General features: G+C 40.3%; 1 protein-coding gene across 1 annotated transcript; it reads left to right on the forward strand.

Moving 5' to 3' along the window:
• Positions 1-3,089: 3,089 nt before the first annotated feature.
• On the forward strand, positions 3,090-16,041 carry cdan1 (codanin 1). Its single transcript, XM_053336151.1, has 28 exons — positions 3,090-3,179; positions 3,667-4,388; positions 4,477-4,677; positions 4,940-5,130; positions 5,259-5,372; positions 5,481-5,559; positions 5,720-5,840; positions 5,989-6,098; positions 6,255-6,344; positions 6,530-6,605; positions 6,796-6,998; positions 8,040-8,172; positions 8,374-8,517; positions 8,608-8,774; positions 8,998-9,079; positions 9,239-9,328; positions 9,425-9,479; positions 9,628-9,764; positions 9,854-9,957; positions 10,347-10,496; positions 10,652-10,715; positions 10,897-10,975; positions 13,040-13,257; positions 13,449-13,556; positions 13,651-13,714; positions 13,913-14,124; positions 14,488-14,595; positions 15,014-16,041. The coding sequence occupies exons 1-28, from the start codon at positions 3,102-3,104 to the stop codon at positions 15,134-15,136; spliced, it is 4,023 nt and encodes a 1,340-aa protein (XP_053192126.1). The 5' UTR covers positions 3,090-3,101; the 3' UTR covers positions 15,137-16,041.
• The last annotated feature ends 211 nt before the right edge of the window (positions 16,042-16,252 follow it).

A 16,252-nucleotide genomic window follows, 5' to 3' on the forward strand; every position in this document is an offset into this window, starting at 1 on the left:
GTCCCACTCCTCTGCTTGTAAGATACTGTAAAATAACTCCAGCTTACTTCCAACGCTACTTCTTGCATGCTCGACAGAGAAAAGGGGAAAAAAAAAAAAAAAATCGGAATCAACTACTGAGTCAAAAGCTTCATACCACTTCCCATTACACAGCATCTCTCTTGTGAACATTTTAACACAGCAGGGACTTCATTACCTGTTGGGTGAGCAATTTTAATTTCTGTGAAGCTGTATATTTTCTCTGACCTATGACACTACTCCTATTCTCGCCTAATGTTTTACACTAGTTTTCTGCACTTCCTGCACTGACTCGGAATGATTGTGTCGCTGGAAAATTATGAACTGTATTTTTGTCGGTGCGAATAGCTGACATTGTGCACAAAAGAATTACCTGAAAAATAAACAAGGAGAATATACATACAACACCTAGGGTGTGTTATTAATGGCAGTCATAGCCGCTGTAAGATATGTCTGCACATATAGAATAAGAAACTACATTGCCAAATATTTTGATACATTTTGCAGATGTGGTTTGAATTGGGATACATGGGAGTGCATAGAGACTGAATGGGTACACTGCTTTGTTGATATAATATGTGCTGGTTCGTTTGACTCATGCAGATCTTGCAGGTACCTACGCTAGTCTCACAGAGCAGCTATGATGACTCATCCTGAAGGCAGACAGCGTTCAGTCAGTCAGCCGCCTTAATGTCTCTTCTCTGCCCCTCTGTGCATAGCGAGGGATGACTGAGCCTTGTCTGTGTTGGAGATCATTTCACTATAAGGCCAAGCCAAGCCTTCTGTCACTTATCTCTTGTCTGTGAATGGCATGTGCTGCCATGCCTGTCAGCGTGGTCACTATATCCCCACTGAAATCAGTGCTGTCAGACTGATACTCCTGTGCTTACAAAGCTGTGCTTATAAGGGAGAGCTCCCTGTTTTGTCTGTGAGAATGCGTGGACCATTTATTGATTGCCTGGGGGAAATTGAACAGTTTCAGTGTGCAGTATTCAAAATGTTTTTGTTAGTATGCTCTCATACAGGGGTGTGCAATTTCTACATGTCTCCAGCAATCAATCTCTGAATTCTCCCTTTGCCAACTCTCAATTTCACACAACTTTCAAGGCACTGCAGCTCAGCAAGTTCAGAATGCATTTGTGCAGACTTTTACTATATACCTGTAAAATATTCAAATGAATTATTTAAAAAAATCATTATTGTAAACCATAACTTATATGCTAACAAGCTTCAGTGAAAGGGAGGAACAGACACTAAACTGTGCTGCTCGTTTTAAAAGATAATCAGATTTCTTCTTTTCTTTTTGGATTATTATTATTGCACATAAGTGGTGTGTAGTTGTAGTACTAGTGTGACCTTCCAGATGAGATTTTCTTTGTCACTTTTCTGAGTGGCCTGCTGATAGAAAAGTGTCATATTTATAGTAGCTTGCTGGTATTTGTGGTAACAGATACCCATAGGCCAACAGAACAAACCCAGCTATTTCTTTTATTTAAGTGAGATGGAAACTAATGAAAGCTTTGGTGTGCACTGGTACACTTCTCATGTCATAACATTGGATTACTTATTTTATAACTTATAAATACTTGACAGATATTATTTATTGTGACATTTTGCTTATTTGCCCATCCGTCATTTTTACTTCAATTGTTGGGATTTTTTAATAGTTGATATTTTTTGTGTTGTAATGTATGTCATGGTTTTGAAATGTAACTGTACAGTCTCCAGAAGAATGTAACAAGTGGGAGTTTTGCATTGTATATAACTGTAATTATTTATGTTTATTCTATCATTTGTATCATATCAATGCCTTGTACAGTGTTTCTTTTTCTTTTTTTGTTTTAAAATTATTTTGTATTTTATTTTTATAAACTGGTTATAAATAAAATACTCATTCCGCATGCAGACAGAAATTTTGTGACCGGTTTCTGTTTTTAATTCTGAAGTGTTGCTGGTGAAAGACACACAAGTCAGCATATTTTTTAATTAATTATTGGACTACTGGTCAGCTTTTATTATTATTTTTATATATCTTTATTTAAAAAAACTTTCAACCATAATGGAACAAAGGGTAGCAGAAATAAATATTAGAATAAGGATGAAGATAAAGAATAAAAATAAGATAAATACAAAAGGGGCAAAAAACATCAAATTTTCTTTTTTATACTTGTACAAGACTTCATGGACAGACAATGGATATTCTCTTAATTACAGTATTCTCATATCTAAAATATTAATTATTTGTTAGTATGGTGCTTCATCTAAATGATCCATTTTCCCCAACGCTTCTCAAAAATATTGCTCCTCAGTCTTAACTGGTATGTTAACTTTTCCATTAGAAAAATATCCTCAACAATCTCTAACCATTGTTCTTTCACAGGAGGATTAGTTTTATACCAGCTTCTTGTTATTGCTTTTTTGCGAGCTATGAGTAACATTAGATACCTGTCTATCTTTTGTGTAACTTCTTCTATGTCCCCTAAATACATTATGAACAGTTGTGTGGAATGACACATTCCATGATTTCTTTAACAGTTGCATTTACACTACTCCAAAATTACACTATTTTTGTACAAGTCCAGAAGATATGACTATGGTTGGCCTCTACCTCTCCACAGAGTGTCCAACAAGGTTGCTGGGTTTTAAGTTGATGGCTTTTAATCTGGGGTGTTGAACCTAGTTAGGTTTTTCCAACCAAACTCTCCCCACACCCTTGAGTTAGTATAGAGCATTGTATCTTACACATCTTAAGCCATGTTTCATCTTGGATTTCTATATTAACTATTAAAATTTTGAATTATTTATCTTTAATATTCATACTTAGTTATCCAGCGGGCCCTTGGCAGACCGGTTCTGGCCCACGGGCCGTATGTTTGACACTCCTGATTTAGAGGTCTCTGAAACCCATGTATCAAATATGATTCACTTGTTGATCCAGGGTTAAACTGTTTATATAAAGCAGCATCTCATTTTATATCCATGATGTTGACACCACGCTGTCAGCGGCACACGTGGTCGGGGTACGTCACTCCCACTCCGCGCATGCGCAGTGACTCACTCCGCCCCTCTCCTCTCAGACCAGAATGGCGGCTCTTTTGGAATCGCTCCTGTTGAAGAAAGTGGATGTTAATACGGTCTTAGACTGGCTGAAAAATGTCGAGGTAGGCCTGAAATAACCGAGACCCTAAGTCAGCGAGATATTTGACAAGTGCTCGCTTTTGGGTAGCGTGTTATAAGAGATGACATAGCTCGTAACTGACTGTAAACAAAACTTTTAGCTGGGCGAGCTAAGTAAAGTTAGCTGTAGTAGCTGTAGGTTGAGATGGAGCCCAGGCGCGACCATAGTTACGTTGTCAACTTTCTTACCAGTCGAGATGTTTGTGTTGCAAGTTAAAGCAGATCATAACTTGTATTATATAGTTGCGTACCTTTTATTATTATCACCTGAAGGAGGCTGTGTGGCTAAGCAGATGTTAGCCAGCGCATTGTTAGCACCGTGAAATGGCTATACTCTGCAGAAATGTCTTGAAGCTGTCCAACATTTGCAGGGCTACTTTACTGCACTATTTTTGGCTCGTCCTGGACTTAAACTGCAAATTCAATCATAAAATGCTGCATTTGTAACAATTTTATTTCTTTTCTCAACAGGAGTGCGACAGGCTGGCATTCAGTCAACCTGAGGTGACAGTCCACAAACAAGAATTTGTCCCTTTTCTATTAAACTTTCTGAGAGAGCAGAGCAGTCAGTCTCTAACCCATGGCCCTGCTACACCTGCGAAGACTCCCAGCCGCCCCAGGCCTACAGCACAGATACAGGGCTCATCTGACAGGAGGGGTTGCAAATCTGCAGGTGGTGGAGGAGCTGGCTCTCGGAGTGCCAGTCGCATCCAGCTGTTTTCTCCTGCGCCCTCTGTGTCCCCTGTAAATGAATGGGATGCTGCTGCTCAGTCAGGCACCCACTGTGTCAGTGGGATCAGTGCTTTCAGCAGCCCCTCCTTTTCTACAACATGGAGCCCAGCCTCTAGGCCCTCAGGCTCCGAGCGCAGGTCTGGCCAGAGAATCAGTCTTGGGGACTACATGGTTTCTCCTCCTGACCTCCAAAACAGCCCAAACTTCCAGTCACAAAAGGGACGCAAGAGGGGCGGTGGTGGCACGGCGGTTGGAGGACAGGGGAGACATGGAGGAGGGCGTGGAGGACATCCGAGTGATGAGTTTGGGAGGTGGGAGAGTGGAGGAAGGAGATCAGGTAGAGGAGGAGGAGGAGGATACAGTAGGATAAGCGAGCAGGTTTCACCTCCATCTGTGGGTGAGCTCAATTTCAACAATTTGGAGGATTTCCCCCCTGTTGGGTCATCACCCATTTCTCTTGCGTGAGTCTACACAACTCTTTAACAAAATTCAACACTGACTTGATCATGTTTTTTAAGATTTCTCATAACAGTGTTGATTGTTCTTCAGGGGAACCAAACCATCTAGACGTATAAACCCAACGCCAGTCAGCGCAGAGCGGCCACACTCTAAACCAAAGACCTGCTTCACCTCCACCCCATTCAGTAAGGCCTCTAGTCCCCAGTCAGGGCCGGAGGCTCTTGAGGGGTCAATGCCAGCAGGCAGTCCTCTGAGCCTGCAAGAAGAGAGGGAGCTATTGAAGAGGGAGAAGTAAGTGGATAAGCAGAATCACTCATTTGTTTTGACATGAAAATTGGCCTCTTACTTTTCCAGGGAGAGTCTTGAAAGAAGGAGTGACACAAATGGGCTAAATGCTTTCTAACTTGCTGTATTGAAATGTAAAGTAGACAAGTTCATTGTCTGTGCACTTTTCTTCTAGCTTCTGTTTTTTTCTGTTCATTTCTGCAGCGTCACTTTCTTTTCATCTTGGGTTATCTTTGCAGTTTCATCATAAATATGATCTTGTTTTTAGATCAAAGCGTGCCCAGCAGACCTGCTCCCCTCTGCCATCCTCTCTGGACCCATGCACCCCTACCAAGTCAGGAGTTAGGACGGGTTCTAAGGTTACACCAGACCTGCAGACACCTTCTCCTGAACCATCCAAAGTCACTTTTGCCTTTGATCTGGATCTCCTGGCAGAGCTGTACTGTACCTGCATATCTGGTAAATGACCACTAGGTGGTGTTAATGAGCCAAGTAATCAATAGGTTGAGGATACCATTTTAATAAAGTAAATTTTGAGAAACATGACACACACAATGAAAAAAATGTAATGTTTTCCTGTCTTACAGAAAACCTAGTGCCAAACATTTTCCTGGAGCTTTTCTTTGTGATGCAGTTGCTAACATCTCAGTCTCCTCCCACTCATGATGATGAACAGGATAGTTTGTGTGCAGTAAATTCAGGTGATTATTTCTAGCTTATGTCACATGAAAACGTGTTATGTGTTATGATTTTGCAGCTTTCATTCAAATTGAAACTGATGCTGCTTCTGTTCTGTTTCTCATTTTCAGATGTTCTGGAGAGATGTTACCTAAGACAAGTACACAACTGTGTGTATTTTGCTGTGAAGGTTCTGGAGAATCTGTTTCAGTGAGTCTCTTTATGTCATGTGTCACAGTTTTCCTCATTTATCACCTCTTCACTAACAGGAACATATTCACTCACAAATCGCTCCTTCCGATTTAGAGACTTTACTCCTTCACTCTAGCTCAGTTGATTCACAGGCGTGTATGTTTTTGTCTTGTTTCAGGTTGGTCGCTCATTTGGACAAGTGCACCTTGAGGATGCTGGCAGAGAATGAAAGAGTGGCGTCTTTTTCCCCAGATCTCAGGGATCGCTTGACTCAGGCCCAAGACGGAAGTACAGCCAAGGTAAGTGCTTCAAATAAAGGTTATTGTAAAATACTTGAATGCTTGACCCACTAATAACAGCAGCTATTTAAAGGCATTTAATTGCTCAATATTGTTAATGTTATTAGTTAATTATATATATATATATATTCTACCTTCTCTCCTCCAGCTCTCTCCTTCAGCTTCCACTTTCATCCACTCAGTCCCATTCCAGCCCGCTACGGACAACCGCTCCAACTTCAGTAGTGACAAAGCCTTCCACACCTTTAAAAAACAGAGGTACACAAATATTTTTGTAGATTTATCCTAAAAGTAAGTAGCTTCTCTATTTCAGATGTGCTCTAGGCTTAGCGTTTGATGAGTTAAGGATTCATAGTTCAAAGCAAAAGTGTTCATCAGTTACTAATTTCCATTTAATTTCTGCTGCTTTCTCAGAGATATTTTTTATGAGGTGCTGCGAGAATGGGAGGACTTTCACAAGGAACCAGGATGGACCTTTGATGCTGTTCTTGGGAGTAGGATCAGGCAAGTTTTTTATCAAGTATTGGAGACTATCTTGGCTCCTTTACCAGATGTAATTTAAAAAATGATCTACTTATGGTAATGTACCTTGATTATGCTGTGCTTTATACATTTTCTGTGTGTGTGTGTGTGTGTGTGTGTGTGTGTGTGTGTGTGTGTGTTTTAAAAAATGTTATCTTCTCTTTTAGAGGAATGATGAGTCAGCTGACCTCTGCAGGAAACCACTCACATTTTGCTCGTCTGTTCCTGAAGCAGCTTGTTCAGGTAGACTGTGGCACCTCATCCACACTTTCATAAACATCTTAACATTTTTTTTTTTTGTCTAATAACTTATATTTAAGATCAAAAACAGTCACTAGAAGACATTTTGCTTAAATCAGAAGCACAGTATATTGCATAATATTGTATAACAGTCGATGACCCCATAAGGTTTTTAATCTGTTGTTTTCTTTAGATGTGTAAAGGCCCCCGTGTTAACAGCTCTTCTGGGGACACCCCTGATGCTGACCTGCTGGGCATGCTGGGAGCCGACAGCGGGCGTTTGAAGCGTCTCGAGGAGCGCCTCATTCAGCCTCAGGGAGTCGTTGGCCCTTGCCCTCCTCCATCCTTCCCTGGTCACCAAGAGTTCTTCAGGGACTTCCTGCAGGCAGCTAGTTGGTAGGTCAATACATCCAAACAAAGATCACTGAGTATGCTACATGAAAAATATAAAAATTTGCACAGCATCTAAATGTTTGATTTATTTCAGAACTACTTAACCTAACAGGCCAGTCATTGTCCAATCTCAAATTACAAGATTAATCTTTACTCCCTATTTTTCAGTGGTCCAAATTTGCATTGATAATAACTCTTAGGGCTCCATCTTGCGGCCCGGTGCACAGGGGATGGCAGGTGTGGCGCATGTGTCTTTGTTAGTTTCCCCCTGCCCAGTTGTCATTTTGTCGCCCTGGGCCCACGTTGTCTAAATAGCAAATGCACTTGCACCAGTCTGTGCGCCTATGGGTGGGTTGCTCTCAAAATTAGGGTTGCTATATTGAGGCAGAGGAAAGCGATTGCTCTACTGACCAAAAAAAACCTGTCTAAAGTCACTGGTGATATGTCACTGTTATTAAAGGGCACATCATCAAGAATCCAATATGCTCCTAGGTAGGCGGGTGTGCAGCGTGCAGACACTGTGCCTGTTGTGCACACACGGGCACGCAGCAGCACACAAACATGCAAAACATCACAAATAAAAGGACCACAATGTGAATTCGTATTATGATGTACATCAACATATTAAAAAAAAGTCACAATGACGTGTCACTATGTATCAAAATCAGTCAATTGCAGTAATGATCAATGAAACTGTTAATGTAGTCATGTGACCAATCCTGGTAAATCCGCCATCAAACTAACAATCTGCCAAGGTGACAGGGCTCCTGGATATTAAAGGGAATAGGAGATGACGCCGTGATTGGTTTACCGCATGTTACGCCCAAAACGTGCTTCATGCCATGCGCCATAGATCATTCATATAGGGCCCATAGTGTTTTAATAATAACAGTAATTTTATTTTCTCAGGTTGATTTTCTTTTGGCAGATGTCATTTTCAAACCATATTAAATGTTAAATTCAGTGAAAAGTGTAACCTTTTTGTATTTATACTGTATGTGTTGACTTTGTGTGATCTAATAAATCTTTCATACTGTGTACCAGCTGTCAGCTGAACCAGCACCTGCAGGACAGCTTGTGCCAGCAGCTCCTTCAGCTGGATGAGGTGTCCATCCTGAGCCCTCCTGTTTCAGTTGGGGAGGGAGAGGAGGAGGGAGATGGGGACATGGAGCAGCAGGTACTGTATGCTAGAATCAAACAAGCAGATATTACTGAAATGTCAACTTGTCGTGTTGCTGACTTTTACCATGCCATGTCTATATGGACCAAAGTAGATTTATTTAATATTAATAGTAATATTTCAGCATGAGTAATCAATAAAATATAACTTTGCAGATGAAAAAATGCTAATCTGACCCCTTTCTATCCACCTCATCAGGATGAGAAGCAGCGATTCACCTCAGTGCTGCTCCTTGCTCGTCTTCTGGCTAAGTTTTTGGGATTCATTTCTTTTCTGCCTTACCAAACATCTGACAGACCATCCAGGGAGATTCAGGAGGCTGCTATAGCTCTGCGCAGTAAGGTGGGGTAATAAAAATTGATAAAATATCATACTACAACTTCTGTTTTGAAATATTAACATGAGAGGTCTTGTGCTCCCTCGGATCTACAGAGTGTTCCTGTGCTGGATGTGTGTGCTGTGCTGAGTAACAGTGTGCGGAGGAGGCGAACCATCCTGACAGTACCCTGGCTTGTGGAGTTCCTCTCCATGTTGGATTTTGTTGGTCCTCTGCTGCTCTGCTACAGGACTGCTTTGGGCACATTGCTTCTCCTGTACAGGTATGTTTCAACCCTGTGAAGCACCTGAGGTTGTTTTTTTCCCCTCTGTTTTTGTCTTGAAAGTATGAATCATCACTCTCATAGACTTTTAAACTTTAAACAACAAACATGAAAACAAAAGTAAAAATCAGAAGCCTCTATCTTAACAACCTCAGGCAAACAACACTTTCTTCTTTGACCTCTTCTTGTTAATTATGGCTAAACGTGGCTTGTTTGCTTGTAGAAAAATGCTGCTGGGCAGATGTGGAGAAATGTGTTACCTGAACAAGCTGCTAATGGTGTCTGTGTTGGGATGGCTCTTCCAGGTAAAACACAACTTTTTTAGATATTATTTGTTTATTGAATGTCATGGTATAAAGTGAGCAGCAGAACACAACTGATTGTAATATGCCTACAAACCTCACTTTTCTCTTTGACAATCATATTTGTTATGTAATTTAACTAAATGTGTTTGAATTGTGTAGATTCCAGTCATTCCTGAAGACATTTTCTTCACCAGTGAGTTTACTGAGGTAGCAAAGCTTGAAGACAGCAACACAAGTACTGCTGGACTTGTAAGTGAAATGTTCATTCTAGTCGGTATTCATCCAAAAAAATTCCCACAGCTGTTTTCTTCGCTCCTACTGACATTTCTCTTATTACTTTTTTAGGACTGCATTCCTCTGGTGGATCAGCAGCTTCTCTATACATGTTGTCCATTTCTTGGTGAGTGGAAATGTTATTTGATGTTTTTCAAATAGCTGTAAAAGGCAGCCATGCTGGAGAGCTTAGATTCAGTTTTGTCCTTATATAATCACAACAAATGAGCCATTGAGCTGTTGATCAATGTTCTATCTTGTTTTCATTTCTCCAGGTGAGTTTCGTAAGCTCCTCGCTGCCTTTGTGTCTGGAAGCGCAGCCAAGAGTGGAGGAATAATTCGCAAAATTACTCCCACTTCTGCTGAGCTCAAAGATACACCGAGCGCCAACAGGTCACAGCAGAAGCTGCAGGTGAGAAAACAGGAGATGTAGTAAATTGAATTGTCTGAATGAGTATTTAAACCAAACTCTCAAATGTAACAATTCTCTCTTTTGTAAAGGTCGACCTCGAGCAAGCTTTCTTTCATAACCAGCCGCCGTCCTTGCGTCGCACTGTAGAGTTTGTAGCTGAGCGGGTCGGATCCAACGCTGTCAAGCATATGAAGTTAGTATCACGGTGCTGGGAGGTGGTCGAGTCTGAGAACTGCACATAATCAGTCATAAATATCTACTTTTCCAAGTCATAGATTTCCAAATTAACTGTAACTTTCACATTTCTTTATTTCATTTTTACCAGCCGACCACAAAATTACCTTTTAGAATTGAAAAGGACTTGTAGAATAGCAGGTAATCAGCCTGCAACTGTGGTTGGTTGCCTACTTAAGTGGCTAGTAGAAAAAGCGAGTGTTCAGGCATTGGTGTGAATTTACTACATACATTTTTTTAAACGTGTGTATCAAGAGTCTTGTTTTTAATAGTACTGAAACTGAACTGGAGAGTATGTATGTTTTTTGTCTGTGTGTGTATTTAAATGTATCTGGCCTTTTTTAACAGGGCCACATTAGTGAGTGAGTTAGTGGAGAGAGGTGAGAAGATGCTGAGAGATGGACTGCAGTTGCCCAACCCGAACCTATCAAAACTAAATGACGCTATCTGTGCCCAGCTGTGTGACACAGGCTTGGAGGCCTTGGCAAGAGCTACCAGGTACAACAGCTTATATGACAAGTAACCTGTCTTTGTCCAAGTCCACTGATTTAATAGGTTGTTTTTTAATAGCCTGTATACTGTACATGTATTAATGAAGGACCATTTGATTCTGTGTAGTCATTTGTACTTTATGATCATTTCTAATTCTTCAGATTTTGCTGTGAGAAGAGTCCTGAAGCTATAAGAATTCTGCTCCCTGATGAGACATCCTCCGCTGTAAGTCCTGTTAAAATCACTCTGCAAAAATATTCAATTATGTAATGTCAACAACAACAAGAATACTAAAGCCTCTCCTTTACAGAGCAATTCAATCACATACACATTGATTTCTTTTAAGAGGGGAAGAAAAAATACACAATAAACCTAAAGTGTGAGTGTGTTGTGTATCTCTCTGCAGGTCCTGACCACATCTGAAAACATAACCAAACGTCTTGCAACAGAAAAAGCCTGCAGCTGGCTCTCTGGCAACATTACAGGTAGATGGGTGAAGCACAAAAATACATATTTTTACTCCTTTGAATTTAACTCTGTATTCTAGTCTTCCTGCAACCTGCAACAATTAGTCAACTGAATTAATTAGCAGCCATTTTGATAATTAATACTTTTGAGGCATTTTTAAAGAAAAAAAATACTACTATAATAATGGTTCATGCCTTGAAGAAGGCGTCTAACCAAAAGCTTGCTAATTAAAGATCCTTGCACAGATTTGAGTATGCAGATGCTATTTTCATTTACTTCAAAGACATTAAAAAAACAACCCACATGTTCTGGCTCTGGCTTCTCAAATGTAAATTTGTTCTGGTTTATTTGATCCTCTGTGATATTAAATGTATTATTTATTGGTTATGGATTGTTGGTTAGGACAGAAGAGATTTTTTGATTCCATTGTGGGCTTTGGGGAACAGTCTTTAACCATTTTTGGCATTTTATAGACCAAACAACTAATCTAGAAAATAATTAATTAATCGATAAGGAAAATAATCCTTAGTGTTTTTCGACCCTTTTAGTCAGTAGTTAGTAAGTATTTGATGTGTCATTTTAAACTACACATACTGTAATGACTCAATGATGTATGTTTAGCAGTAGCTACTGTACATTACATTACATTTCAAAATGTAACGGTGTGACATGCTTTGGAAGAATTGTAAAACTCACCATGTTAAACTTTATATACAGTGTATTCAGAAAGTATTCAGACCCCTTCAATTTTTTTCACACTGTTATGTTGCAGGCTTATGCTTTAATGGGAAAGGAAAAAACTGAAATACCATATTGACATAAGTATTCAGACCCTTAACTCAGTCCTTAGTTGGAGTACCTTTGGCAGCGATTACAGCCTCAAGTCTTCTCAGGTGTGACGCGACAAGCTTTGCACACCTGAATTTGGGGATTTTCTGCCAGTCTGCTTTCTGGCTACATTCAGCTTTCCCCTCAACCCTGACCAGTCCTCCGGTCCCTGCCGCTGAAAAACTCCCCCACAGCATAAAAGTCATGGCATGATGTTTAGAATTGAGGCCAAACACTTCAATCTTGGTTTCATCAGACCAGAGGATATTCTCATACAGTCTGAGAGTCCTTGAGGTTCTTTCTTTTTTTGCTCCAAGCACACTTTCCTGCATCTTTCATTGAAGAGAGGTTTCCATCTGGCCACTCTGCCATAAAACCCACATTGGTGGAGTGTTTCAGTGATGCTTCTCCATCTGGTTTGTCCAATCTTCACACAGGATCTCTGGACCATCAGGTTCTTCGTCACTTTTTTTACCAAGGCCCCACCAAGTTTGCCGGGGGGGCAGCTCTAAGAAGAGTCACAGTTGTTCCAAATGTCTTCCATTTAAGAATTATGGAGGTCACTGTGATCTTGGAAACCTCTAATGCAGCAGACTTTTTTTTTTTTTTTCGGAGCCTTCCTCAGATCTCTGCCTCGACATAATCCTGCCCAATCATGGCTCAACCTTGTGCCTTTGTTTTTGCTCTGATATGCATTGTCAGCTGTGAGACCTTTATATAGACTGATAGTGTGTGCCTTTCCATGTCATGTCCAATCAATTGAATTTACCACCAATCAGAGATCAAAGATGATCAAAAGAAATGGAAGGAACCTGAACTGAATTTCAAGTGTCATAGCAAAGGATCTGAATACTTATGTCAATGTGATATTTTTTGCTTTGTCAATTTGGCGTATTGAGTTTAGACTGACCCTAACCCTGAACTTATACGATTTTAGCATAAGGCTGCAACATTAAAATGTGAGGGGGGATCTGCACTGTGGGTTTTACTGTGTTCATTCAATTGTGAATGACTTATTTTCTGCTCCCTCAAACAATGTAAGGATGAATAATAATATGTAGCGAACATGCAAAAACATGTAGATGATTCTTTTAAAGGAGTGAACCACAGAGGTTTCTGGGCTGTTGGGATCATGTTACAGAACATTGTTGCCATTGTTGAGGAAAAAAAAAAAAAACAGTGCCATGATGAAAGGGTTCCCTTAGGACATCCACCTAAGATTTCCTTTCTATTTTCTCACCTTCTCACATCAGCGCTGATAAGACGAGAGTGGAAGAGCAGGTACGATCGCGTGGTGAAGGCTCTGGGTAGCCCAGTGGCTGCAGACTCTGGTGACGTGGGGGGAGCTGTGGTTGAGCTGGAGCAGGCAACTACCCCTAAGAGAAAGCAAGGAAGCGAGAGAGTGACCTCCTGCCCTCCAGACTGCAACCACAGCGCTTCTCTGCCCTCTGACGTCCTCATTGTGATGAAGGTATATACATCACATCTCTATGGGTGTTTAACATTTTATTAAGTTACTGGAGAAGTTGGTGGACCATTTGGTTTAGATATTTTTTCTTTATGATATTTGGTTTTGGACAGTGTTGAAACACCAGTTTGCCTCACTCAAATGTCAAAGAAATCGAAAGAACCAATTGAGTTTACTTTCCTTTTTTAATAAAGGAGTTGTTGAGCATCGCAGTCGGCCCCAGGACTGACGAGGAACTACCAACTGTCTCTCAGATCAGAACGCTGCTTGAGAGAGTGAGAGACACACTGGCCTGCAGAAAGGTATACCAACTACAACAGTGGTGTAAAATGTATTGATTGCCCCCCCCCCCCCCAAGTATTGATCATACTCTGTTTCTTTTATCTTCTCACTTAGTTCTCAACTGTGGTGTCAGAGCAGATGCTTCTGAACTCGACTGTTCTACTGGCCTGCAAGCTTGGTAAGGCTTTGGTCTAGGCTGCCAGTCATAAAGCTCTTAATTACAAGATCTTTGTAACATGTGGACTTTGCTTTATTTTGTTATTATTAGTTACTACATAAATCATTTTGTTATTCAAAGTGTGCCTTGCTGCTCAAATGCAACAACATGAAGTTAATTTCATTTTAGTTGACATACTGTGTGTGTGTGTGTGCTCAGTGTCTGCAGAGTTGCCGGTGCTGTCTCTGACTGAGTGCAGCAGAGGTGGCGAGGTGGTTGTGGGTCCTGGTTCAGGGTCAGGGCCTCCTGTCAGAGCACTGCTGGAGCAGCTTGCTGAGCTGTGGGAGAGAGACTTCTGTTGCTCTGCCCCCCTCCACCTGCTCTTCACCCCAATCACTGTCACTGCTGTGCTGAAGGCCACTGACACTGAGGTACTTCTACCACTGCTGTTAATACTATTTCTATTCCTACCTTTCCTACCGGTGTTAATAGGCTCTTCTCCACAACTACCAAAACACTGTTTCTACAAGATATACTCATTAACCTCTACTGACTCCGAAAATGTATGTTTATCAGGGATTTACAGTGACAGGTGTGCAAATTGTTCTTTTCTCATGTAGAGTTAACCATGTTGCATATTCTGTGTACAAAGCATATGATATGAAACTTTGTCTTTGTTTTATTTTGGTGTGTGTACTCAAAATTAGCTTACTTTAGATTTCAGGTTTCTCTGACTTCTGAAAGTAGTTTTACTTGGATTAATGCCCTATTTCTTTCTCTCTTTGTCATTTTAGTGGAACAACTACCTGTTCTTGGTTAGACAGCTGGTTGAAAGGGGAGTTATGGGCGAGGAGGAGGTCATATCTCATTGGAAGAAGCTAACAAACCTAGCCGTGCCTGCGGTGAGAGTTCAATGAATTCATTGTCATACATTCTTTGAAAAATACTAGGGCTGCAACTATTATTTTTGTTCTCGATTAATATGCTGGTTATTTTCTTAATTAATTGTTTTGTCAGTAAGTAGTATAGAAATGCCTGTTATAATTTCCCAGAGTCCAAGATGATGTCTTCAGATATATTGTTTTGTCCAATCAACATTCCAAAACCCCAAATATGTATTTTACCATCATGTCCGAGAAGCTAAAATCAGATATCTTCTGCTATTTTTGCTTGAAAAAGTGACAATTAATCAGTTATCAAACTAGTTGGCGATTAATATTATATTGATATTGATCATTGCAGCTCCAGAAATAAGTCTTCTGTCTTTGTACTAGTGATTTGACCACATTGACCCTCTCACTCCTTCCTCTCTCATTTCAGGAGCTGATGGAGAAATTTCAGCTGCAGTCGCAGAGTATTAAACCTTCTTTGCCTCTGGCTGAAATACAAAGCCACATGGACATGCTGCAGGTGTCACAACAGACAGTAGAGGGAGCTACATGACAATAAGACTTCCCTGTATCCCCGAGCATCTTCTATGTGATCACCAGTGTTTTATGTCACTTCTATCAGTGTGATGCTCAAAGGAAAGACAGTTCTGGGTGACTCCTTGTTGTTGACCATTTTTCGAGTTGCCATCTCTGCAAAGGCCATCAAAGCGGTTGCATAGCCAGCCTCTGCTAGCTTCTTGCAACTTTTGATCTCTACTGTACCTGTGAAGTGAAGCAGCCTTTCATGAATTTCTCTGCTCTTTTGCTAAAGTGCTGATGAGTACCAGAAAACCCTGACAGGCCCAGTTAGTAGCGAGGGACCACAGCATCTCATACGTTTAGATCTGTGAAATCATCCTGCAAGCAAACCTGGATAGATAATTGTGTCAAATGGGAAATAGTACTAAAACAAGCATTTCAAACAGTCAAGATCATAGCAGGTAATTAGAAAAGCCAGTGAAGGGTCTGCATCAAGATGGGCATTCATAATTTTTGCAACCCAGGGCATTAACTTAGTAAGTAAAGTGTTACTTTAAGGCCTTGGCTTATCAAAACATACAACAAATACTGTTACAATTGTGACTCATTAAATTCTACCAGACAAGCCATAGTTTAAAGTTTTAGAGACACTGCTTTAGACATTTGCCAAAAAACTTAACTGAAAAAATGTGGGCAGTTTTTTAGACCCAACGGAGAAAACAAATGTCTTCATTTTAATATAGCACTTTCACACACTGCCTATGACCGCCACTACTAGTGATTGCATGTTTATTTCATGAATGCAAGACTGCATTTGTGATCGTTTCTGTTCATGTTGAACAAGTGCCGTATTCCCTGCTGCTTTTAAATGAAAAAGATTTTTTTATTTTGCGAGAAAATTGAAATGATAATAATAAAGATGTATTCTGCTTTAGTGTCTATGGTGTATTGTCATATTTGTTATATGTTAGTAGTTGGAAAAATCACTTTGTGTTGTTTAAATAAGTATAAGACATTTACTCAAGTACTTTATTTGAATATTTCCATTTTATACTACTTTGTACTTCTACTTAATTGCAGATTTTGATGAAAGTATTGTATTTTGTATTCAGTATACATGTTAAAGGATTTAACAAGTCGGTCTTAACGA

Source organism: Scomber japonicus, chromosome 16, assembly GCF_027409825.1.
Source record: "Scomber japonicus isolate fScoJap1 chromosome 16, fScoJap1.pri, whole genome shotgun sequence".
NCBI classification, from domain to species: domain Eukaryota; kingdom Metazoa; phylum Chordata; class Actinopteri; order Scombriformes; family Scombridae; genus Scomber; species Scomber japonicus.